The sequence below is a fragment of the Notolepis coatsorum genome, assembly GCF_963971535.1.
Source record: "Notolepis coatsorum genome assembly, chromosome: 3".
Taxonomy (NCBI): Eukaryota; Metazoa; Chordata; class Actinopteri; order Aulopiformes; family Paralepididae; genus Notolepis; species Notolepis coatsorum.
The window spans coordinates 99,611,127-99,639,123 of NC_140167.1; the positions used below are offsets into that span (position 1 = coordinate 99,611,127).

The following is a 27,997-nucleotide window of genomic DNA, read 5'->3' on the forward strand; positions in this document are numbered from 1 at the left end:
TTTAGAGTGTACAGGCCATAGAGTTAGAGTGTAACAGGACATTAGAGTTTAGAGTGTAACAGGACTTAGAGTTTAGAGTGTCACAGGACATTAGAGTTTAGAGTGTAACAGGACATTAGAGTTTAGAGTGTAACATGACATTAGAGAGTTTAGAGTGTAACAGACATTTGATGAGTTTAGAGTGTACAGGACATTAGAGTTTAGAGTGTAACATGACATTAGAGTTTAGAGTGTAACAGGACATTAGAGATTTAGAGTGTAACAGGACATTAGGTTTAGAGTGTAACAGGACATTCGAGTTTAGAGTGTACAGGACATTAGAGTTTAGAGTGTAACAGGACATTAGAGTTTAGAGTGTAACAGGACATTAGAGTTTAGAGTGTAACAGGACATTAGAGTTTAGAGGTGTACAGGACATTAGAGTTTAGAGTGTAACAGGACATTAGAGTTAAGAAGTGTAACAGGACATTAGAGTTTAGAGTGTACAGGACTTAGAGTTAGGAGTGTAACAGGACATTAGAGTTAGAGTGTAACAGGACATTAGAGTTTAGAGTGTAACAGACATTAGAGTTTAGAGTGTAACAGGACATTAGAGAGTTTAGAGTGTAACAGGAAATTAGAGTTTAGAGTGTAACAGGACATTATGTTTAGAGTGTAACATGACATTAGAGTTTAGAGTGTAACAGGACATTAGAGTTTAGAGTGTAAACAGGCATTAGAGTTTAGAGTGTAACAGGACATTAGAGTTAGAGTGTAACAGGACATTAGAGTTTAGAGTGTAACAAGACATTAGAGTTTAGAGTGTAACATGACATTAGAGTTTAGAGTGTAACAGGACATTAGAGTTTAGAGTGTAACAGGACATTAGAGTTTAGAGTGTAACAGGACATTAGAGTTTAGAGTGTAACAGGACATTAGAGTTTAGAGTAGTAACAGGACATTAGAGTTTAGAGTGTAACAGGACATTAGAGTTTAGAGTGTAACAGGACTTAGAGTTTAGAGTGTAACAGGACATTAGAGTTTAGAGTGTAACAGGACATTAGAGTTTTAGAGTGTAACAGGACATTAGAGTTTAGAGTGTAACAGGACATTAGAGTTTAGAGTGTAACAGGACATTAGAGTTTAGAGTGTAACAGGACATTAGAGAGTTTAGAGTGTAACAGGACATTAGAGTTTAGAGTGTAACAGGACATTAGAGTTTAGAGTGTAACAGGACATTAGAGGTTTAGAGTGTAACAGGACATTAGAGTTTAGAGTGTAACAGGACATTAGAGATAGTTTAGAGTGTAACGTAAACATTAGAGTTAGAGTGTAACGGACATTAGAGTTTAGAGTGTACAGGACATTAGAGTTTAGAGTGTAACAGGACATTAGAGTTTAGAGTGTAACAGGACATTAGAGTTTAGAGTGTAACAGGACATTAGAGTTTAGAGTGTAACAGGACATTAGAGTTTAGAGTGTACAGGACATTAGAGTTAGAGTGTAACAGGACATTAGAGTTTAGAGTGTAACAGGACATTAGAGTTTAGAGTGTAACAGGACATTAGAGTTTAGAGTGTAACAGGACATTAGAGTTTAGAGTGTAACAGGACATTAGAGTTTAGAGTGTAACAGGACATTAGAGTTTAGAGTGTAACAGGACATTAGAGTTTAGAGTGTAACAGGACATTCGAGTTTAGAGTGTAACAGGACATTAGAGTTTAGAGTGTAACAGGACATTAGAGTTTAGAGTGTACAGGACATTAGAGTTTAGAGTGTAACAGGACATTAGAGTTTAGAGTGTAACAGGACATTAGGTTTAGAGTGTAACAGGACATTAGAGTTTAGAGTGTATAGGACATTAGAGTTTAGAGTGTAACAGGACATTAGAGTTTAGAGTGTAACAGGACATTAGAGTTTAGAGTGTAACAGGACATTAGAGTTTAGAGTGTAACAGGACATTAGAGTTTAAGAGTGTAAGGACATTAGAGAGTTTAGAGTGTAACAGGACATTAGAGTTTAGAGTGTAACAGACATTAGAGTTAGAGAGTAACAGGACATTAGAGTTTAGAGTGTAACAGGACATTAGAGTTTAGAGTGTAACAGGACATTAGAGAGTTTAGAGTGTAACAGGACATTAGAGTTTAGAGTGTAACAGGACATTAGAGAGTTTAGAGTGTAACAGGACATTAGAGTTTAGAGTGTAACAGGACATTAGAGAGTTAGAGTGTAACAGGACATTAGAGAGTTTAGAGTGTAACAGGACATTAGAGTTTAGAGTGTAACAGACATTAGAGTTTAGAGTGTAACAGGACATTAGAGAGTTTAGAGTGTAACAGGACATTAGAGTTTAGAGTGTAACAGGACATTAGAGTTTAGAGTGTAACAGGACATTAGAGTTTAGAGTGTAACAGGAATTAGAGTGTTTAGAGTGTAACAGGACATTAGAGTTTAGAGTGTAACAGGACATTAGAGTTTAGAGTGTAACAGGACATTAGAGTTTAGAGTGTAACAGGACATTAGAGTTTAGAGTGTAACAGGACATTAGAGAGTTTAGAGTGTAACAGGACATTAGAGTTTAGAGTGTAACAGGACATTAGAGTTTAGAGTGTAACATGACATTAGAGTTTAGAGTGTAACAGGACATTAGAGTTTAGAGTGTAACAGGACATTAGAGTTTAGAGTGTAACAGGACATTAGAGAGTTTAGAGTGTAACAGGACATTAGAGTTTAGAGTGTAACAGGACATAGAGTTTAGAGTGTAACAGGACATTAGAGTTTAGAGTGTAACAGGACATTAGAGAGTTTAGAGTGTAACAGGACATTAGAGAGTTTAGAGTGTAACAGGACATTAGAGTTAGAGTGTAACAGGACATTAGAGTTTAGAGTGTAACTGGACATTAGAGTTTAGAGTGTAACAGGGACATTAGAGAGTTTAGAGTGTAACAGGACATTAGAGTTTAGAGTGTAACAGGACATTAGAGAGTTTAGAGTGTAACAGGACATTAGAGAGTTTAGAGTGTAACAGGACATTAGAGTTTAGAGTGTAACAGGACATTCAAGTTTAGAGTGTAACAGGACATTAGAGTTTAGAGTGTAACAGGACATTAGAGTTTAGAGTGTAACAGGACATTAGAGTTTAGAGTGTAACAGGACATTAGAGTTTAGAGTGTAACAGGACATTAGAGTTTAGAGTGTAACAGGACATTGAGAGGTTTAGAGTGTAACAGGACATTAGAGTTTAGAGTGTAACAGGACATTAGAGAGTTTAGAGTGTAACAGGACATTAGAGTTTAGAGTGTAACAGGACATTAGAGAGTTTAGAGTGTAACAGGACTTAGAGAGTTTAGAGTGTAACAGGACATTAGAGTTTAGAGTGTAACAGGACATTAGAGTTTAGAGTGTAACAGGACATTAGAGAGTTTAGAGTGTAACAGGACATTAGAGTTTAGAGTGTAACAGGACATTAGAGTTTAGAGTGTAACAGGACATTCGAGTTTAGAGTGTAACAGGACATTAGAGTTTAGAGTGTAACAGGACATTAGAGTTTAGAGTGTAACAGGACATTAGAGAGTTTAGAGTGTAACAGGACATTAAAGAGTTTAGAGTGTAACAGGACATTAGAGTTTAGAGTGTAACAGGACATTAGAGAGTTTAGAGTGTAACAGGACATTAGAGTTTAGAGTGTAACAGGACATTAAGTTTAGAGTGTAACAGGACATTAGAGTTTAGAGTGTAACAGGACATTAGAGTTTAGAGTGTAACAGGACATTAGAGAGTTTAGAGTGTAACAGGACATTAGAGTTTAGAGTGTAACAGGACATTAGAGTTTAGAGTGTAACAGGACATTAGAGAGTTTAGAGTGTAACATGACATTAGAGAGTTTAGAGTGTAACAGGACATTAGAGTTTAGAGTGTAACAGGACATTAGAGTTTAGAGTGTAACAGACATTAGAGTTTAGAGTGTAACAGGACATTAGAGAGTTTAGAGTGTAACAGGACATTAGAGTTTAGAGTGTAACAGGACATTAGAGTTTAGAGTGTAACAGGACATTAGAGTTTAGAGTGTAACAGGACATTAGAGTTTAGAGTGTAACAGGACATTAAGATGTAAGACTTAGAGTGTAACAGGACATTAGAGTTAGAGTGTAACAGGACATTAGAGTTAAGAGTGTAACAGGACATTAGAGAGTTAAGTGTAACATGATATTAGAGTTTAGAGTGTAACAGGACATTAGAGTTTAGAGTGTAACAGGACATTAGAGTTTAGAGTGTAACAGGACATTAGAGAGTTTAGAGTGTAACAGGACATTCGAGTTTAGAGTGTAACAGGACATTAGAGAGTTTAGAGTGTAACAGGACATTAGAGTTTAGAGTGTAACATGACATTGGAGAGTTTAGAGTGTAACAGGACATTAGAGAGTTTAGAGTGTAACAGGACATTAGAGTTTAGAGTGTAACAGGACATTAGAGTTTAGAGTGTAACAGGACATTAGAGAGTTTAGAGTGTAACAGGACATTAGAGTTTAGAGTGTAACAGGACATTAGAGAGTTTAGAGTGTAACAGGACATTAGAGAGTTTAGAGTGTAACAGGACATTAGAGTTTAGAGTGTAACAGGACATTAGAGTTTAGAGTGTAACAGGACATTAGAGAGTTTAGAGTGTAACAGGACATTATAGTTTAGAGTGTAACAGGACATTAGAGTTTAGAGTGTAACAGGACATTAGAGAGTTTAGAGTGTAACAGGACATTAGAGTTTAGAGTGTAACAGGACATTAGAGAGTTTAGAGTGTAACAGGACATTAGAGTTTAGAGTGTAACAGGACATTAGAGAGTTTAGAGTGTAACAGGACATTAGAGAGTTTAGAGTGTAACAGGACATTAGAGTTTAGAGTGTAACATGACATTAGAGTTTAGAGTGTAACAGGACATTAGAGTTTAGAGTGTAACAGGACATTAGAGTTTAGAGTGTAACAGGACATTAGAGAGTTTAGAGTGTAACAGGCCATTAGAGTTTAGAGTGTAACAGGACATTAGAGTTTAGAGTGTAACAGGACATTAGAGTTTAGAGTGTAACAGGACATTAGAGTTTAGAGTGTAACAGGACATTAGAGTTTAGAGTGTAACATGACATTAGAGAGTTTAGAGTGTAACAGGACATTAGAGAGTTTAGAGTGTAACAGGACATTCGAGTTTAGAGTGTAACAGGACATTAGAGTTTAGAGTGTAACAGGACATTAGAGTTTAGAGTGTAACAGGACATTAGAGTTTAGAGTGTAACAGGACATTAGAGTTTAGAGTGTAACAGGACATTAGAGTTTAGAGTGTAACAGGACATTAGAGTTTAGCGTGTAACAGGACATTAGAGTTTAGAGTGTAACAGGACATTAGAGTTTAGAGTGTAACAGGACATTAGAGTTTAGAGTGTAACAGGACATTAGAGTTTAGAGTGTAACAGAACATTAGAGAGTTTAGAGTGTAACAGGACATTAGAGAGTTTAGAGTGTAACAGGACATTAGCATTTAGAGTGTAACAGGACATTAGAGTTTAGAGTGTAACATGACATTAGAGTTTAGAGTGTAACAGGCCATTAGAGTTTAGAGTGTAACAGGACATTAGAGTTTAGAGTGTAACAGGACATTAGAGTTTAGAGTGTAACAGGACATTAGAGAGTTTAGAGTGTAACAGGACATTAGAGTTTAGAGTGTAACAGGACATTAGAGTTTAGAGTGTAACAGGACATTAGAGTTTAGAGTGTAACAGGACATTCGAGTTTAGAGTGTAACAGGACATTAGAGTTTAGAGTGTAACAGGACATTAGAGAGTTTAGAGTGTAACAGGACATTAGAGAGTTTAGAGTGTAACAGGACATTCGAGTTTAGAGTGTAACAGGACATTAGAGTTTAGAGTGTAACAGGACATTAGAGTTTAGAGTGTAACAGGACATTAGAGAGTTTAGAGTGTAACAGGACATTAGAGTTTAGAGTGTAACAGGACATTAGAGTTTAGAGTGTAACAGGACATTAGAGAGTTTAGAGTGTAACAGGACATTAGAGTTTAGAGTGTAACAGGACATTAGAGTTTAGAGTGTAACAGGACATTAGAGTTTAGAGTGTAACAGGACATTAGAGTTTAGAGTGTAACAGGACATTAGAGAGTTTAGAGTGTAACAGGACATTATAGTTTAGAGTGTAACAGGACATTAGAGTTTAGAGTGTAACAGGACATTAGAGTTTAGAGTGTAACAGGGCATTAGAGAGTTTAGAGTGTAACAGGACATTAGAGAGTTTAGAGTGTAACAGGACATTAGAGAGTTTAGAGTGTAACAGGACATTAGAGTTTAGAGTGTAACAGGACATTAGAGTTTAGAGTGTAACAGGACATTATAGTTTAGAGTGTAACAGGACATTAGAGTTTAGAGTGTAACAGGACATTAGAGTTTAGAGTGTAACAGGACATTAGAGTTTAGAGTGTAACAGGACATTAGAGAGTTTAGAGTGTAACAGGACATTAGAGTTTAGAGTGTAACAGGACATTAGAGAGTTTAGAGTGTAACATAGAGAAATATGATTTCGATCACAGATTTTTGAAATATTGATATCAAAGACGTGTTACGGCGTCTTCGGCAGAATGAGCATGGCGGGGAATGACGAGTTTCGGCGTCTCCGGCGATTAAAGTGTTAACAGGAAGGGCTTACAGCCTTGTTTTTGATTGATTGATTGAAAACTTTATTAACAGATTGCAGAATGGGTACAGTACAGCTCAATACACACAATTGTTAAGGGGATGCAGACCAGAGAAAGACTTTCGTCTTGTTTACATCAGGGTCCCCCATTTTCAATTCATCATTGTCTTATTACAATGCAATGCTTTTTCCAGCAAACAACTGACTAGATTTTTTTAGGCTCATTTTGGTGCCTGTTGCTGGGAGTCCATTTAGGTCACTGCTGCAAAACATGCCCAGTGTACTATATAAAAGACTGTCACCCCTTAGGTCATGTGCCTTACTGTACATAAAGATGAGAAATAGATTAATGCTTTGTTCATAAGTTCATCATTCATTCTTTCTTTGCTTGACTAGGGGCGACAGTGGCTCAGGAGGCTTAGGAGGTAAAGCAGTCGTCTGGGTTGACTGTGTCGAAGGCTGCAGATAGATCTAGGAGAATCAGGACAGAGGAGAGGCTATCATGTCTATTCTACTTATTTTTATTACTATTATTATTACTATTGTATTCTTGCACAATCGTAGCGGGCATGGCCAACCGCATTTCACTGTATGCCCTGGTGGTATGTATGTGATAAATAAACTCTTGAATCTTGAATCTATGGTATCCAATTGAACCGTGATTACATCAATATAATTTTTTTTAACACTTTCCGTGCCGGAGCTTGGTGCCCCGGAACCTCCTTGAATGCCGCGACCCACTTCAATGTTAGCATTAAAAACGCCTAATCTATGTTTTAAATTATGGCTATGTGTCTAATCTGCCCGTCGCTTATCAATGACTCGTTTTCCAGTCAACATTGTCGAAGCGGATTGTTTTTTTATAGGTTCATTTTCGTTTTATAGCATTTTGAAAATCCCTCGTTTAAGGAAAATATTAAGATTCCATGATAAAAGACATTTACTGGAATATTCTAGAATACACAAAAACGTTGTCATTTTTCAGCCTATTTATGAATCGTTTTCAAATAAACGCTAGATTATCGATAGTATATGTGTACGTATGCACGCTATAGAGGCGATCTGAAAAATCGATTATATTAATTCCTCATCAGCGATCGCGCACAAACAGACACATCACACATAGGGCAAACGCTGAGATCTCAGCGAAAACAACTTTGATTATTCCAAGACTGGTCAAATAGATTCCTTACCTCAGATCAGATGTTCTCCAAAAAGATCATTCCAATTCCTGATCGCCATTCCAAATATCGATCACGCTTATTGATTGAGTATTGGCTGCTGTAAATATATATTCCAGGCTGATTCCCGTCCCGCGATGACTTCCATGTTGATCAGACTGCTCGCCAGCACAAGGAACCAGCTGGCTCCGCCCCTACATATCTACAGATCCCAGGTCTGTCTAAGCGACTGACCTGCAGTTACACAGGGATAGACGATAGGGGGCGCTTTTTTCCATTCTGAGCTCCTGTAGGGGCTGCTGTACCAACGGGGGACTCGGTTGATGAAATATGATTTCAGATCGCTAATAAAACAAAAAAACGATATTTGTCGTCATCGGCACTCAGTGGGGGGGCTAATAAAACGAGTTATGACGTCCCTGGCACTGAAAGTGTTAAAGGGGACTATCTTATAAATGGCCTTTTTCAGTGTTTAGCATTGTTTCCTAGCTATGTGGACTTATATTAATAGGATCTATGTCTCTAATTCTCATATTGGCACATTCTTCCAATTCTCCTCACAATATTCACCCTCACTGAAGTGAGTCATCTGAAAATGTGCATATCTGTGATGTCAGAGGTTTCTCAGCTGCATAATAATGTGGCAGTTGATGTGGCAGTTGGCACCAGCCACACAGTGGTTGGAGCCCAGCCTCAAACGGCTTAAGATCTTGAGGTAGAAAAATGCTGTTTTTGAGTACTTGATTAGAAATACAAAACAATGCATTTTTTTGGAAAAAAAACTGACAGAGGTGTTCCATAGACTCACAGGAATTGTGTAAAAGTGCCCAAATAGTGAAAGAAATAGTAAAATAGTTCCCCTTTAAATACCATATTTTGGAAATACCACGTAACTTTTTCGTAAGGGGTATGGCTATTACACCCCTTCCTGACAGGCAGTGACGCGAGCGAGCGAGCGAGAAAAGTGATAAAATGTATTCGTTTCAATCAGACTATCCTGACCTGCCGCGAGCGACAGCGAACTGAGCAGCGATGTCGTCCACCCTCAAATATTCGCTCGCTGTGTCTCTAGTTGAGCGATTACGCGGCCGAGTCCCGCCCATAAACACTTTTTATTGGTCAAGAATCGCAGGCTGCTTTGCCCCCGTGTGCTTCCAGGTAACACACATAACATAACACTCATATCAGGACAGTGTCGCGGGCGATTTCATCTCCAGTTCGCTCGCTCGCTGCCTGTCAGGAACCGGTGTAGGCATGTGGAATAGCACCCCCCCCCCCCCCCCCCCCATTCAACCTCTGAATAGCATGGCCTAGAAATGAAAATGCTGAAATGCAAATGTGGCCACTCCTTCGCCTGGCTCTGTGTGACTGAAGTCTTCCATACGGGGCGTGGTGTGTAGAGAGGAGGGGGCGGGAACACAGCAGCTGAAGCACTGGAGTTTTAAATCTGCTGGCCAAACGAAGAGTGTTGATCCCTGTACTGCTGAGCTGATGATGTACCCAAACAGGAAGTGTAACCTTGGAGCGGGGGAAGCAGGTAGACGCTGGGCTGCTATGACCGATTGCGCAGAGTGCAGAGGAATTAGGCCATAGTAGCAAGCATAGATAGCAAGTGACACGCGCACACACACACACACACACACACACACAACCACACACACCACACACAGTCTATATAATTTAATTAGCAGGTTACATCAGCCAGTCAGTCAGCGCATCAACATTTGGACAACATCATGTAATAGGTCGGGGTCCTCCTACACAGATATAGCCTAATTTAACTAAAACATATATATACCGCTCAGATATATATATATATACGTATTATATATATGATCTAATTCGTTGATTGCGTATCTCATGTATCTTGACTATATCCTGTCTGTCACACACAAAGCCTCCCTCCCTCCCTCCTCCCTAGCGCGCCCATCGGGGTGTTCTTCTTGCACAGCGATAGCGGGGAGATTGATTCTCGGCTCCGGGAGAAAGCTGCGCTCTGCTACCCCCTCCAGTGGAAGGAGGAGACAGACAGCCGTGGAGAAAAAGACAACGACTTATTTGATTTTTTACTTGGAAGCGGGACTCTCTTGCTGTTAAGCCTCTTCGGGAGTTAAATTCGCTTTTATCTGTCTGCGTATATCCCAAAAGTATAGGATCCACAGACGCGCGCCTCACGTTGGACTTTCCCCTCTCCGCCGGTGTGCGAGGAGGACACGGAGCCGGTGGTGGTGGTGCCTCCCTCCGCAGTGTCTCTCTCCAGACGCGCCGTGGAGGTCGGAGAGAAGAGGGGGAGCGCGAGGGCCGGGGCGCGTGTCGTCATTGACTGGGAGATGATCAGGTGAGGAGGTGCGATAAGAACGGAGAGACGGAGAGAGAGAGCGGCGACATCACCGACCGACCTCGGCGGGGTTTGTTTTTCCACCTCGGGATCTTAATAAGCGGGACCGGGGTGAGGAGACTCGGAGGAGGAGGGCATTCCGCGTTGCTGCCACCGGCGACTGCTGCTGCTGCTGCTGCTGCGGAGGGGGGTTGACTCGACACCGCACCCGGGGTGCAGGCAGCGGCACACCGGCCCCGTTATCAGGAGGACAGGTGGTATTATCGAGCCGGCGGTCAGAACGGACGAGACTCCATGTGATACGGATTTATTGGAACAGAATCTGCGGTGTGTTATTATAACAATGGACACCACCCGTGTGCTGCTCGTCGCCTGCCTGCTGCTCGGTGAGTCACGCCTGCTCTGCCGACTCACTGCACCCTTTTCATCATAACAAAGATCTCAGACTGTTCTGTGTATCATTCATCATCATCAGCCCCCATGTTGTGATTAATAACCAGAAGAACACTCACTCACACCTGAGTCATGGCGCACCTGCTGTACGTGTGAATGACGAAACCCGCGTGCGTGTGATTGTGAACGTGGCCTGACCGACGTGAGTCAGTGGGAACTGGGAACTAAAGTAGGCTATTGTTATTACAACCACCACCACACAAACCATAGCAGATGCCTTCTTAACAGCGGTGTTCCTCTATCTTTATGTATTTTTGTGTGATGAAGTAGGTTAATGTGATATTTGGACGTAAGTCTCAGATTAACCCTATGAATTCTGAGCTGTGTTTAATGAGCTGGACCATATATGGAAGCCCCTTATTACTGTGTGTGTACTACCACACACACACACACACACACACACACACATCCATATTCTTAGTGATGAACAACATCTCTTAAAAATGACAACATTGTCAAGTATTTGCACGCAGGGCTTTAAACGCACACATACACATTTTATGCACATCATGCCTTGATTGAGAGAATGACCCCCACAAAACACACACAGGCCAAACTTGCCCTTTCCTTGAGGAGTTATTAATCTATACCTCCCTGGACACAGAGCGAGAGAGAGAGAGGATTTGTATTAAATGTTTTATAAATCTAGGCTATATCATTCCACACACACACCTGCATGTCTGCACGGCATGTGTGTAAAACCCCCTCCCTCCAGGCGTTAGCAGGTTGTGAGAGTGTGTAAGTGGTACCTCGGGGTACAGTAACTGATAAAAGTCTCTACTCCAACAACAACTGTCACCCTGGGTTAACTCGTTCTGGTTTAACAGACGTACGTGAGTGCAACCAGGCGGCCAGCAGCTGACAGACAGCGCGCCCACTGACACATACTGTACATCCAGAGAGGTGACTGTTCAGGGCTCTTTTAAAGCAACACTCCCGTTTATTTCTAAAGGCGGTCTCCGCTCGTCCATCATATCTTTTGAACACCGGTCACACACACGCACACACACACACGTGTCATAATTGACACGCAAAATAAATGAAACACCTATTGTACATGTTGCATGCCACACACACACACACACACACACTCTCTCTCTCTCACACACACATGGTGACGCGATAATTGACTCACAAAGCAAAACACTTACTGTCCATGTGGCGTGACACACACACACACACACACACACATGCACACTTAGATAGTCAAACACACACACACACATCCTGCCCATGAACTGTCCCAAACAAACACCAGATGGCTACTCTGTTCCCGTCGTACAGCCGGCCTGGCAATACTGGGGGGGGGGGGGGGGGGGGGGGGGGGGGGGGGGGGGGTGGTGGGAAGTAGGCCCATTGGAGCCCCCTCCACCACGCACCCCCCCCCATAGCCAAGAGGATTATCAGTCTGCTCCACCCTCCTTTGCACCCCCCGTCCTCTGTTTCTCTCTCTCTCTCTCTCTCTCTCTCTCTCTCTCTCTCTCTCTCTCTCTCTCTCTCTCTCTCTCTCTCTCTCCACATCATAATACACTTTCACTGGGGGCATTGATTGAATGAGGTATGTGATAGATTTTTCCCGAGGAGAATGACGGGTGTAGTATTCGGGGAGATGCAACGCACTGTTTTGAATAAAATCACCACAACTGATCTAATCAACGCTCCGGGCTGCATACGAACGCTTTGTTTCTCATATTGTTGAAAGGCAATAAACACACTATGGATTTATTTAGCAGGAGATTCTGATGCACTTGTTTGTATGGGGGAGGGGGGGTTCTGGCAAGCATGTATAGATAATGGGCTTTGTGTGTAAGTGATAGTGTTGTCACGATACTGGAATTTCGACTTCGATACGATACCTTGAAAAATATCGATACTTCGATACCATTTCGATAAATTTTTTTTTTTTTTTTTTTATAAACAAATTTAGCTTTTGTTGCTGGTTGATTCTCCTCAGCTTCTCTCTGGTACTATAAGAGAAGATAAATATAACACTTTTAAAACCCTTTGTTTATCTTTAGATCACACATTTAAAAATAACTGTTCATCTCACTTCAATAATTTTTATTGCAAATGCAGAACATGGTATTTTCTCAAGCAGACAGATGTAAACACTGTAATCTGTGTTGCATGTACCTGACAAACTGAACTGTTTGTATTACAGTTAGTAACAGTTTCGATTTTTATTTAAAGATAACGAGAGCGAGCGAGAGAGAGAGAGAGAGAGAGAGGCTATGCTCGGAGCATTTTAGTAACATTACATTTTCAACAAGATTGCTGCTATTTAAACACTTGATGGAAACGGGGTAACATTAACCTTATGTCGACTGTAGTATTGTATGACCTCGACATAACGTTAACGTTACTCCATTTCCATGCAGTAATTATAACGGTGGCCAGCTAAGCTAACGGAGCTAACTGCTAGCAGTAGCTAACGTTAGCTGGTAGCTGTAACGTTACAACGAATCAGCTGTTGATATTATGCGCCATCAGTAGACAACGTATCATGTATTAAACTAGAGTTAATGGTTTAATGCTTCAGTCACAGTGACGTTGAAAGAGCAGCTGTCACGAACCTCTTTCATTTCTTTATGGAGATCCGCGCTGGCACTGCTAAAATGTTTATTTACAAACTGAAGACGGCTCTGCCTCTGTGACTCTGTGAGGGGGAGGGCTGGAGCAGGCGGAGGGGCAAGCGCGCTCTGAACAGCGTGTCAACAACTTGCTGTAGAACACTCGCCAGCTGGTACCGATACTGCAGAAAGTATCGGTATTTCGGGAAATGAGTATCGAAGCCGTTTTAAATATTCAGTATCGATATGTATCGATACTTCGATATTTTTGACAACACTAGTAAGTGATGTGTAGATTGTACACGTGTGGATCAATGTGCGTTTGGCATGCCTTCGGTGCACTTGGAATGTGCGTTGGCCCCTGTGTGTGTGCGTGTTTGCTCACTCTTTTGTGAATAATAATAAATTAAGTAAAGAGACTAAAGATTGCTGTTCCAGTTTGAGTTTCCCTCTAAGGTTATATCTTTGGAGTCCAGCTCTCTCACAGAACAATTTCTGTATCTTGTCCGGAAGGCTGTGGTGAATGACTCTGTACATGAACTGGGCAGTTTTGTAATCCACCAGGTCCTTTAATTTCAGAACTGAACGTTTTAAAAACAAAGAATTTGTATGTGCTTTGTAGCTCTCATTTGTTACAATCCTAATTGCTTTTTTTTGGAGCATAACCAAAGGAAGTAGGTTGGTTTCATAGGTATTTCCCCACACCTCAACACAATAATTCAAATATGGAAGGACCAAAGCATTATACAAGATAACAGAAGATTGTTGGTTCAGCCAATACCTTGACCTCCACATAATACCCACACTCTTTGAAATCTTTGTTCGTACATAACATGGCTTATGTGAGGCTTCCAACAAATTTTTTCATTTATGATCACTCCTAAAAGATGACGTACTGTAGGTGCTGTAATAAATATACCCTGTAGCAGTCATCCTGGGTCGTTCTGTGAGGGAAGGTCAGCGTTTGATTTCAGAAACGACCAGACCCCTGCGCTGTGATGAACAGGTGCTGACGTTCACAACATAAAGGGGCATTTCACAAAAAAACAATGCAGATTTATTTTGCACATAATCTCGCATACATCCCCGATGATGCTCTGGATGGTTTTGCACACTTTCATTTAGTTTGACAGTTACTTACTGCAATAGCAAACCCTATTGCATCCATTTGTTTTTCATCTACATCCAAATTCACTGCGCTGTAAATTAATTAATATAATACAGATTCAGTGTCCTCCAGGTACATCACTCGAGGACATGTTCAAACCATTAACTCAATTAAACTCTCAAACTAAATCTACGTGTGCAAACCTGTTTAGAGTTTTTGGGGATAGCCTGTGTGTGAGACTACGCACAATAAATCTGCAGCGTCCTTTGTTGACGTGCGCCTTTATGCGTCACCTCAGTCGATCGCATGTTCTCGCCTTTTCAAACGGTACAGGCCGCATGTTGAAACAGAACGAGGATATCATCATCGTCAGTCGTTTCCCTGCTTTGTTGCTGATACAAGTGTGTGTGACGCACCAGAGACGGTCCTGAAGGAGTGCATGTTAGGGATTCCCCGATCGATCGGCCACCGATCGTTATCGGCCGATAATCAGTATAAATATGCGATCGGTGATCGGTGATAATGCTTTATTTTCGCCGATCGTCAAAACAGATCTCACTCGCTGAGTTCTGTCTCAGACACCGGGAGCTGCACACAGTGCTGCGCGTCTGCTCCTCCTCCAGCTCCTCCCGCACGCATGTAAACACGGGTCTAGTCTAGTGGGACGGGACCTCCATGAGCTAACGTTAGCTACCGTTACAAAATGACCCAGTCAACTATTCACTTTTAGTTTAATACATGATGAGGCATTGTCTAACTGAACGGTATCTAGCCGGCTAGCTACTGATAGCTCCTGATATCAACAAATGCTCCAGCAATAGTCTAGTTATCTAGTACTAGTGTATGATACCTCTGTTAGCTCACGTTAGCTTAGCTCACTGTTCAAAACGAAATGTCCCATTCAACTAAATAGTTCACTGAGGCGTTGTCTTAACGTTATATTTCCGGCTAGCAGTAGCTACAGACAGCTCCTGATATCAATGTCTTATAACACTCATTCGATGCATATTCGAAGCCCGGCTTGCGTCGCAGTCACTAACGGGGATAGCTGAGGGAGTAGGGTATATCTGCAGAGCCTAGGGTAAATCTGCAGAGCCGAATGTGATTTGATCAAAGCAAGAGTATACACACAGACAGTGGAGATAGCGAGCATTTTGACTTGTTGCGTGGTGGCGTTGTCTCGCAGATAATACAACTACAAGTACAAGTCTAATTATATAATATATATATTTTATAAAAAAAAATATATATATATATATTTTTTTTTATTAATCAAAAACGATCGGTATCGGATCAGTATCGGCCGATATGGCTCAAGACGATCGGTGATCGGTATCGGTGGCAAAAAACGTGATCGGGGCATCCCTAGTGAATGTGTATGGTGTGTGAACGGACCTCTTCCCTCCTCCCACACAGACGAGCAGACGAGATCCCACACGGGGGCCTTCCCTCCTCCCACACAGACCAGCAGACGAGATCCCACACGGGGGCTTGGCTCGGCACACAGTGCAATGTGAAGGAGGAGGAGGGGGGATGTGTTGTCATGGTGCATCCGTTTGGATAAGAGTGTCTGTGAGAAAGAGAGAAAAAGAGCGATGGCAAAATTCCAGAGACTTCCTGGTTTCTTTCCATAACTAAATTGGTAATGTAACTAGGGATGTCCCGATCACGTTTTTTTGCTCCCGATCCGATCCCGATCATGTGATTTTGAGTATCTACCGATACCGATATTTCCCGATCCGATCAAATTTTTATTTTTATTTTTTTTATTCAACAAACATGACAATGTTCACGTCTTAAACTCATACTGAGGCCTTAGTTTTGGTTTTAAATTGCATATCATCATTCATTTATTTATTGTCACACAGAGCAGAAGAATTTTGCCAAAACAAACCAATAGTATCCAGCTGCAGAACAGCAGACCAGCCACACTCTCAGACCCAAACGCATTTCCTTTGATTTAATTATACATCAAATGATTTATGAAGTTAACTTTTCACCTGGATAACGTCAACATTCAGGGTGAATGTAATGTGAGAAATTGGGATAAAAAAAAATTATTTGGGTCTGAGATTGTGGCTGGTCTGCCGTTCTGCAGCTGGATACTATTGGTTTGTTTTGGCAAAATTCTTCTGCTCTGTGACAATAAATAAATGAATGATGATATGCAATTTAAAACCAAAACTAAGGCCTCAGTATGAGTTTAAGACGTGAACATGGTCATGTTTGTTGAATAAAAAAAAAAAAAGTAAAAAAAAAAAAAAAAAAAACGTTTTTTTTTTTTTTTTTTTTTTTTTTTACTTTTACTTTTTTACTTACTCTGCTAGTTTATTTTCGATCTTTTGGCGCTTTTTTGGTGGACAAACCACCGCACATGTGCACTGTGACTCGTGACTGGAGTCTAGTTCTGCTAGCACACATAGCCTACTGTGTACAGACGGTTTCAAAATGTATTTTAAATTAGAAAGCAAACAAAATAAATGGACAAGAGAAAAAGAAATCTGAATTTGGTCAGTATTGTCATTTGGACAAGCAAAGCCATTACTTTAAGTTGCAGGCAAGAAAGACAAGTCTGTCCACTGTCTCTGGTTTTAAAACTGCCCTGTTGCAGGTAAAAAAAAAAAAACGATTTTTCGATTTTTTTTAATTTCGATATTCGATATCGATTATTAAAATATATCGCGATATTTATCGTTATCGTTATATCGCCCAGCCCTACCGCGGTACATCGAGTATACTCGATATATCGCCCACCCCTAATCGCACTACACACTGCTGACTACCATGCATTGGTGCCAGGCACAGATCACACTACACACAGTGACTACCATACACTGGCACACGTCACACTACACAGACTACCATACACTGGCACCAGGCACACCGCACACGTCACACTACACAGACTACCATACACTGGCACCAGGCACACATCACACCACACAATGGCTGAAAGGCTCAGGAGACAAAGATTGATATCAGCTAATTAAGGGGAGAGATGATTAGGTGGCCTCAATGTCAGACCTGATTGGGAATTTGCCCTGGAACATCGGGGAACCCCCTACTCTTTGCAATAGACACCCTGGGTTATTTTACCCAAATCAGTCTGTCCTTATCACCATAACAGGTGCATTGTTACTGCCAAGTACAGAGGACAGAGTGCCTCCCTGCTGGACAACAACACCACCAGGTCCAGAGGACAGAGTGTCTCCCTGCTGGACAACAACACCACCAGGTCCAGAGGACAGAGTGCTCCCTGCTGGACAACAACACCACCAGGTCCAGAGGACAGAGTGTCTCCCTGCTGGACAACAACACCACCAGGTCCAGAGGACGGAGTGCTCCCAGCTGGACAACAACACCACCAGGTCCAGAGGACAGAGTGTCTCCCTGCTGGACAACAACACCACCAGATCCAGAGGACAGAGTGCTCCCTGCTGGACAACAACACCACCAGGTCCAGAGGACAGAGTGTCTCTCTGCTGGACAACAACACCACCAGGTCCAGAGGACAGAGTGTCTCCCTGCTGGACAACAACACCACCAGGTCCAGAGGACAGAGTGTCTCCCTGCTGGACAACAACACCACCAGGACCAGAGGACAGAGTGTCTCCCTGCTGGACAACAACACCACCAGGTCCAGAGGACAGAGTGTCTCCCTGCTGGACAACAACACCACCAGATCCAGAGGACAGAGTGCTCCCTGCTGGACAACAACACCACCAGGACCAGAGGACAGAGTGTCTCCCTGCTGGACAACAACACCACCAGGTCCAGAGGACAGAGTGTCTCCCTGCTGGACAACAACACCACCAGGTCCAGAGGACAGAGTGTCTCCCTGCTGGACAACAACACCACCAGGTCCAGAGGACAGAGTGTCTCCCTGCTGGACAACAACACCACCAGGTCCAGAGGACAGAGTGCTCCCAGCTGGACAACAACACCACCAGGTCCAGAGGACAGAGTGTCTCCCAGCTGGACAACAACACCACCAGGTCCAGAGGACGGAGCGCTCCCAGCTGGACAACAACACCACCAGGTCCAGAGGACAGAGTGCTCCCAGCTGGACAACAACACCACCAGGTCCAGAGGACAGAGTGTCTCCCTGCTGGACAACAACACCACCAGGTCCAGAGGACAGAGTGTCTCCCAGCTGGACAACAACACCACCAGGTCCAGAGGACAGAGTGTCTCCCTGCTGGACAACAACACCACCAGGTCCAGAGGACAGAGTGTCTCCCAGCTGGACAACAACACCACCAGGTCCAGAGGACAGAGTGCTCCCAGCTGGACAACAACACCACCAGGTCCAGAGGACAGAGTGCTCCCTGCTGGACAAGACCACTTTCTGTCAACCGCCTGAATGGGGGCTCAAACCGCCAATCTTTTACCTATGTTATGTAGCCACGCTGCAGGACCTGTAGGGTCACTGCTGCCCCCCACCCCAGATATTTTGGTCAGCCCGCATATCTGACTGTCCCACCACAAATTAGAGATTGATTCCCCACACAGACAACATTTAACACACGCTTCTTAGTAGGGCTGGGCGATATGACGATATTATATAAATATCGGGTACAGTTAATTAACGATACACTTTTTAAACGTATCGTGGATATCGTGATGTTTTGCCCTCGCGTTAGAGGCCGCCGCGGCTGAGATGAGACTTACAAGCGCAGTGCTAAATGCTTTCCTCTCCCTCTCGCAGAAAAAAAAGTCAGTCACACACACACTTGCCCAAATTACGTCATCTACACGCACATACACGCACGCAAGCGCACACACCTAGCCAGAGACAGAGAGGCGGTGGCTCGGTGCTAGGGATGCCCCCTGAAACCCAGGAGTAAGCTCCGACGTTAACGGTACTGCTATCGGTAAGTTAGTCTATGAGCGGATTAGCTACGGAGCTAACAGAGTGTACCATCCATCTGCGACGCAACAGTGGCAGCAACAGTGGACACAGAGTAATGTTAACGTTATGTCGAGTTCATACTACACTACACGTATGAACTCGACATAACGTTAACGTTACTCCGTTTCCATGAAGTGTTTAATTAGCAGCAATCTGTTGTTGAAAATGTAACGTTAACCGGAAAACCGGAAATGGAATGAGAGGACAGGAAGCCGTCATGATGTCGGCTTCTGGCCCTTGTAGTCATATATATTGTAGTCTTTTAGTCTTATTAACTAAAAGATTTTAACAAAATAAAAAGCAGCAGCACTATTGGATAACTGAGTCATGTTTGCTATGTATTTCTTTCTTTAGGGGAGTAGGACATTTGTTTCACAGTTTTAGCATGATGTTTTATAGATGGCTAGGTTAAACAGGTTTTTGTTTTTAAGAGGGGTTTGATTTGATTGAAGTTTATTTCAAGTATGCAACACAACAAACAAACATCAAGTACAGATATAGCCTTAAGCCGTTCAAATAATAAATGTATACATACATGTAAATAAATAAATAGTTACAATATGTAATCTAATCATCTAAATCTAATCTAATATATAATATAAAAAAACAAAAGGCAAAAATGCTAAATATATAATCTAAGAATCCAATCATCTAAATCTAATATATAATATAAAAATGCTAAATGCATGAGTCTTTTGTCTTTTAATGTTCGCTTGCAAACTCAAATAATGTCTTGGTAAGCCTCATAATGAATTGTTTGGGGGAAAAAAGGAAAAACATCGTGATGTGTATCGTGTATCGCCGAAAGGTCAGAAAATATTGTGATATCATATTTAGGCCATATCGCCCAGCCCTACTTCTTAGTCAAGATTCAAAGTCTCGGGGCTGCACCTCCCCCATCGCCTCTCCAGCCCCCCCCCCCCCCCCCCCCTCCCTGTCCCGAGAAAGAATGACAGAATGACAGCTGTGTGTTAACCCCCCCCCCGACACACTCTCACATACACACACACGCACACTGTTGGAATGACTGGGATCTCGCCCCCTGGTCGAGGCTTGGTCAGAGGGCTTTAAACGGTGCTGTGAATCCTGTGTTGAGCCGTCGGCAGTGGGAGAACGCCCGTCCTTCAGAGAGTCTCCCTCTCAGCTGTCTGAGCAGCAGACCACCGTCCGGATGGCCCTGTGTACATAAGAGAGGGAGAGCGCTGTCTAGACGGTCGGAAGCGATGCAATAATTCATCATCTTTCCGCACTGTGTCCAGGCACGCTGTGCAGGAATCTATGGTGTGTGAGTGTGTGTGTGTGTGTGTGTGTGGGGGGGGGGGGGGGGGGGGGGGGCTTCTTTAACAGAACTGAATGGTTTAGTCCAAAAGAGGTGAAGGCCTGGGGGGAAAAAAGAATCATACCCGGGCCTGTGTGTGTGTAGTGTACCTGTATGAAGGAATGTGATCAGTGACGACACAAAACGGCAGCACAATGTGGGAGAAAATATTGTCCCTTAAAGAACAAGTGAAATCCTGAGAAAAGCTGAACAATTGTATACGTGTGCGTGTGTGTTGTTTATTTGGATCCATATTAGTGTGGTTACCATGGCAACAACTACTTTTCTTGGTGCGACTGTGTATATACTATAATGTGCATGAAAGATTGTTATTTGGGCTCATCTGAAATCCTTGGCTTGTGTTTCAATGCTTTTTCTTCAGACAACAATCGGAGAAGAGGCTGAACAACTGTGGGAACATACTGTAGGGCTGTGGGAACATAGGGCTGTAGGAACATAGGGCTGTGGGACCATACTGTAGGGCTGTAGGAACATAGGGCTGTAGGAACATAGGGCTGTGGGACCATACTGTAGGGCTGTAGGAACATAGGGCTGTAGGAACATAGGGCTGTGGGACCATACTGTAGGGCTGTGGGAACATACTGTAGGGCTGTGGGAACATAGGGCTGTAGGAACATACTGTAGGGCTGTGGGAACATAGGGCTGTAGGAACATACTGTAGGGCTGTGGGAACATAGGGCTGTAGGAACATACTGTAGGGCTGTGGGAACATAGGGCTGTAGGAACATACTGTAGGGCTGTAGGAACATAGGGCTGTAGGAACATACTGTAGGGCTGTAGGAACATAGGGCTGTAGGAACATACTGTAGGGCTGTGGGAACATAGGGCTGTAGGAACATACTGTAGGGCTGTGGGAACATAGGGCTGTAGGAACATACTGTAGGGCTGTGGGAACATAGGGCTGTAGGAACATACTGTAGGGCTGTAGGAACATAGGGCTGTAGGAACATACTGTAGGGCTGTAGGAACATAGGGCTGTAGGAACATACTGTAGGGCTGTAGGAACATAGGGCTGTAGGAACATAGGGCTGTAGGAACATACTGTAGGGCTGTAGGAACATAGGGCTGTAGGAACATAGGGCTGTAGGAACATACTGTAGGGCTGTAGGAACATAGGGCTGTAGGAACATACTGTAGGGCTGTAGGAACATAGGGCTGTAGGAACATACTGTAGGGCTGTGGGAACATAGGGCTGTGGGAACATAGGGCTGTAGGAACATAGGGCTGTAGGAACATAGGGCTGTAGGAACATACTGTAGGGCTGTGGGAACATACTGTAGGGCTGTAGGAACATAGGGCTGTAGGAACATAGGGCTGTAGGAACATACTGTAGGGCTGTGGGAACATAGGGCTGTAGGAACATAGGGCTGTAGGAACATAGGGCTGTAGGAACATAGGGCTGTAGGAACATACTGTAGGGCTGTGGGAACATAGGGCTGTAGGAACATACTGTAGGGCTGTAGGAACATAGGGCTGTGGGAACATACTGTAGGGCTGTGGGAACATAGGGCTGTAGGAACATACTGTAGGGCTGTAGGAACATAGGGCTGTAGGAACATAGGGCTGTAGGAACATAGGGCTGTAGGAACATACTGTAGGGCTGTGGGAACATAGGGCTGTAGGAACATACTGTAGGGCTGTAGGAACATAGGGCTGTAGGAACATACTGTAGGGCTGTGGGAACATAGGGCTGTAGGAACATACTGTAGGGCTGTAGGAACATAGGGCTGTAGGAACATAGGGCTGTAGGAACATAGGGCTGTGGGAACATAGGGCTGTAGGAACATAGGGCTGTAGGAACATAGGGCTGTGGGAACATAGGGCTGTAGGAACATACTGTAGGGCTGTAGGAACATAGGGCTGTAGGAACATACTGTAGGGCTGTAGGAACATAGGGCTGTAGGAACATAGGGCTGTAGGAACATAGGGCTGTGGGAACATAGGGCTGTAGGAACATAGGGCTGTAGGAACATAGGGTGTGGGAACATACTGTAGGGCTGTAGGAACATAGGGCTGTAGGAACATACTGTAGGGCTGTAGGAACATAGGGCTGTAGGAACATAGGGCTGTAGGAACATAGGGCTGAGGGAACATAGGGCTGTAGGAACATAGGGCTGTGGGAACATAGGGCTGTAGGAACATAGGGCTGTAGGAACATAGGGTGTGGGAACATACTGTAGGGCTGTAGGAACATAGGGCTGTAGGAACATACTGTAGGGCTGTAGGAACATACTGTAGGGCTGTAGGAACATAGGGCTGAGGGAACATAGGGCTGTAGGAACATAGGGCTGTGGGAACATAGGGCTGTAGGAACATAGGGCTGTGGGAACATAGGGCTGTAGGAACATACTGTAGGGCTGTAGGAACATAGGGCTGTAGGAACATACTGTAGGGCTGTAGGAACATAGGGCTGTAGGAACATAGGGTGTGGGAACATAGGGCTGTAGGAACATAGGGCTGTAGGGAACATAGGGCTGTAGGAACATAGGGCTGTGGGAACATAGGGCTGTAGGAACATAGGGCTGTGGGAACATAGGGCTGTAGGAACATAGGGCTGTGGGAACATAGGGCTGTAGGAACATAGGGCTGTAGGAACATACTGTAGGGCTGTAGGAACATAGGGCTGTAGGAACATAGGGCTGTAGGAACATAGGGCTGTAGGAACATACTGTAGGGCTGTAGGAACATAGGGCTGTGGGAACATAGGGCTGTAGGAACATAGGGCTGTAGGAACATAGGGCTGTAGGAACATACTGTAGGGCTGTAGGAACATAGGGCTGTAGGAATATACTGTAGGGCTGTGGGAACATAGGGCTGTAGGAACATACTGTAGGGCTGTGGGAACATAGGGCTGTAGGAACATAGGGCTGTAGGAACATAGGGCTGTAGGAACATAGGGCTGTAGGAACATAGGGCTGTAGGAACATACTGTAGGGCTGTAGGAACATAGGGCTGTAGGAACATAGGGCTGTAGGAACATAGGGCTGTAGGAACATAGGGCTGTGGGAACATAGGGCTGTAGGAACATAGGGCTGTAGGAACATAGGGCTGTAGGAACATAGGGCTGTAGGAACATACTGTAGGGCTGTAGGAACATAGGGCTGTAGGAACATAGGGCTGTAGGAACATAGGGCTGTGGGAACATAGGGCTGTAGGAACATAGGGCTGTAGGAACATAGGGCTGTGGGAACATAGGGCTGTAGGAACATAGGGCTGTAGGAACATAGGGCTGTAGGAACATAGGGCTGTGGGAACATAGGGCTGTAGGAACATAGGGCTGTAGGAACATAGGGCTGTAGGAACATAGGGCTGTAGGAACATAGGGCTGTAGGAACATAGGGCTGTAGGAACATAGGGCTGTAGGAACATGGACACGCTCCCACTCTCACTGCTAATATCAAGTCCTAAAGTGTAAGTGGGCTATGTGTGCAGCAGTGGCTCAGAAGGCAGATCGATGGTCTGATTCGATCCCCGCTCCTGTGGAGCAGCGTGTCGACGTGTCCTTGAGCGAGACGCCGGACCCCTAACGGACCCCTAGCGGCTCCCGGCCCCCGGCCAGTAGGTTGGAGCCTCGCTCAGCTGCCTCTGCCATCGACGTGTGTGTGAGAAACAGTGGGTGAATGTGACGTATAAGTTGTAAATCTTCCATTTATCAGCCGACAGAGTACCGAGCTCATCCATTACTTTTCCTCGACACTTTAAATGTGTACAATTCTGTTTTTGGGGGTCATTGGGGCGTGAATTATTCAAATATAATCTGTTTTTCTCCATTATGGAGGCTTTACACGCTGTTCGTTGACATTGGCAGGCGCTTGATGAAACTTTCATATTATGCGAGTGCCGATGGAAAATGTCAATATTGTAAATAAAACATGTTCTCATTTTGTTGTCGACTTACCACATAGCTGGCTTAGCTTACTCTCGTTGTCTGTAAGTCATAAAAAAAAGGCTTTTCGTGCCATCAATATGCGCCCAAAAATATAACGAAAATCCCTTTAAAAAAAAGTGGCTGAATCACATTCCAAGTTTGAAATGTCATTATGTTTCCTAAGTGTGTGTGTACGGTGTATTGTTATGGCTTTTGTTGCACCTTATTTTATATTCATAATTAAAAGCTTCAGGCGAAACACCTGGCATGTGTTGACTGTAAAGAGAGATGTGTGTTTGTGTGTGCGAAAGGATGTGTCGGCGAAACAAGTGTGACAGCCTCTCGTTTTCTACTCCTGCGATACGATTCCATTATCGATTCTGCTTATCGATTCGATTCTTTGTCGATTCCCTTATCGATACCTGCTCAATTTATAATTTAAATAAATAAATTGGAAATGCAACAGAACTAAGCTGGTTAGAATAACAACATGCAACTTGACATTTCTGATTGTCATTTATTGTTGAGCCCCCATGTCAGGGGCGACAGTGGCTCTGGAGGTAGAGCAGTCGTCTGGCAATCCGGAGGTTCCCGGTTCGATTCCCGCTCCTCCCGGGCAGCGTGTCGATGTGTCCTTGAGCAAGACACTTAACCCCTAACTGCTCCCGATGAGCAGGTTGGCACCTTGCATGGTTGCCTCCGCCGTCGGTGTGTGAACGTCTGAGGGAATGGGTCAAATGTGAGGAACAAATTGTAAAGCGCTTTGGATAAAAGCGCTATATAAAAAAGCAGCCATTTACCATGTCAGAAAAATCAAAAACTGTAAAAAATAAAACATTAACTATAGCCTACACTTAAATAAAATAATGTATTTGAGATTCTCTTAAAATGTATTTTTTTTTTTTATTCTTAAACTAATTTAATCTATTGAATAACAGGTCGTTATTCCTCTGACTTCTGACACACACACACACACACACACACACACACACACACACACACACACACACACACAAAAAGAGCTGCAGCTGACTGCCCTGCGCTGCCTCCAATTCTCAGGAAATTGGTGTAGTAGTTAGAGGAGACACACACCGAATTTGATATAGACCTCCACAAATAGACACATATATATGCACACACACACGCACACATACACACACACACACACACACACACACACACACACACACACACACACACACACACACACACACACACACACAGAGCTCCCTCCCCGGGCCCCTGTAAGGTATTGGCTTGTGTTGCTACACGGACACATTTGTATGTTGCACCACGGTACTTCCTGTCTTACAGAGTACAGACTAGTAAACAAACACTCTGTCTCTTATTATATGTGAACTAAAGAGTACAAGGTTTACACAACAGCCCCCACCCGCTGTTTTATTGTATTTGTACCTGTACTCTCCGCTGTCAGCTGTTTATCTCTCTCTGAGAGCTTGATTAACTAGCGTTAGCTAGCGTTAGCTCCGCGGCTAATTTGAGCTCACCCTGAACTAAATCAATGACTAGTAGGCCATGAGCCAGGGCCCCAAATTTGGGCCACGGCTACCATCTTGGGGGACTAACTTTCATAGTGATTTTTGGGAAGGTATACACCCCTGCTGCTAGAAAATATGTGATAGCAATGCAGCAGTTGCCTCCAAATGTGTGCTATCATATATTTTATAAGACTACCAAGCATATTTTTCAGGCCGCCTGTCCGAAATTACATGCCCCAAATGAATCATGATAGCTCCTGAACCATAAGGCCTATATGCATGTGTCTGGTCTCCTTTGATAGGTAACAAGCTAGGACATATGAATCCAGTGTAAGTAAACCCACATATATTACCATTCCAGAGTAAATGATTACATATAAAGATTATGTACCAGGCGAGGGTAAAAATATGATGTTTTCAGGGGAGGAAACTAACTTTTTGGCTTACCAGCCAACTGGCGAGTATCTGATTTTTTTTACCAGCCAAAAAAAATCGCTAATTGTGATAATTACTTCTTTGTATGTCAAGCCGCGTCAATGTTGTGTATGCATCTGGGTAGGCACACTGTGCCTTTAAGACAGCACGGTGGTCTTACGACAGTGCTGTGAAGTACCGTCAAGTGTTGTGGTAACGTCAGTTGGGTTGGTGTGCTGTTGTGCACAGTGCACTGGTTGAGCTAGCCCCTTTCGTGACTGCGATGTGCAAGCCAGGGGCTTTTGAGCATGAAATAAAATGTCTAACCTTACGTCGTAGTCCGGTGCTTTTTTGGAAACATTATAGTCATAACAGATACACCTAGCTGGCTGCTTTGAGCACACGGGTCTAACGTTAGCTAGCAAGCAGCTATAGCTAAACGCTAACTAGAAGCTAACCACTGTATACAGTTCCAGTAGACTAACATTACTCCTCTATGATTTAAATGTGTCCTTAGTAACTTATACTCGAGGGTTGTACTAGGGTTGGGTTGGATGCAGTTCCCCGTTGGTCAGTCTGTCTGTTTTCCACCTTCTGCTGTGTTTAACGTTATCTGTTTGCGAGTGCTCCTGATGGCTAGCCTAGTACCGCGGACTTTTATTATTATATGTCCGCGGGTTGGCCAGTACTGCGCAAACGTTTATTAAACATTATATGTCCGCGGGTGGTCTTGTGCAGTGCTCTCGTGGCACTGTCAACTCAAGCGAACACTCAGAAGACGCGCACCGTTTGCCAGTGCAGTGATTGCAGAATGTTTTATTTTTTTGTATACTCTCCAGCAGGGGAGGAAACTAACTTTTTGGCTTACCAGCCAACTGGCGGGTATCCGATTTTTTTTACCAGCCAAACGTAAAAAATACTAGCATTTGGCCAGTAAAGTGGCCTAATTTCCTCCCCTGGATGTTTTCCTTCATTGTATCTCCATTTACTCTGGAATGGTAATATATGTGGGTTTACGTACACTGGATTCATATGTCCTAGCTTGTTACCTATCAAAGGAGACCAGAAACATGCTTATAGGCCTTATGGTTCAGGAGCTATCATGATTCATTTGGGGCATGTAATTTCGGACAGGAGGCCTGAAAGATATGCTTGGTAGTGTTATAAAAGCTGTGATAGCACACATTTGGAGGCAACTGCTCCATTGCTATCACATATTTTCTAGCAGTAGGGGTGTATACCTTCCCAAAAATCACTATGAAAGTTAGTCCCCCAAGATGGTAACGACCAACCCTACTGGCTCACGGCCTATAGGTTCTAAAGCATTCAAGTAGTTTTCACTGCACATAGAAGTAGCCAAACAGCGGGAGCATTTCGGGAGCATATTACCAAAACCCAGGCAATTTCGAGCCCTTAATGAATCAAATAGAGTCTGCCATGGCTACATGCTAACGCTAATGTTATTGCGCAACTGTGGGAAAAACCTGGCAGCGATAAGGGAATCGAAAGTCACGGGAGCCACACGGTTCCAGGCATCGGCCAATTAGGAACGGGAACCGGTTTTCGATTCCCATCCCTACTGACGTGTCTGATCAGGGATCAAGAGAGACAAGGATTCTGGCAGGTGTTTTTCAGGGTTTCAGTTCT

At 43.5% G+C, this 27,997-nt stretch overlaps 1 protein-coding gene across 1 annotated transcript in view; it reads left to right on the plus strand.

Moving 5' to 3' along the window:
- Positions 1-9,837: 9,837 nt before the first annotated feature.
- Positions 9,838-27,997, plus strand: part of igsf3 (immunoglobulin superfamily, member 3) — a 468,209-nt gene continuing 450,049 nt past the window's right edge. The window contains exon 1 of the mRNA XM_084311321.1: positions 9,838-10,573. Within this exon, the coding sequence (XP_084167447.1) occupies positions 10,531-10,573 (43 nt within the window). The 5' untranslated portion in view covers positions 9,838-10,530. The remainder of the gene's footprint in view (positions 10,574-27,997) is intronic.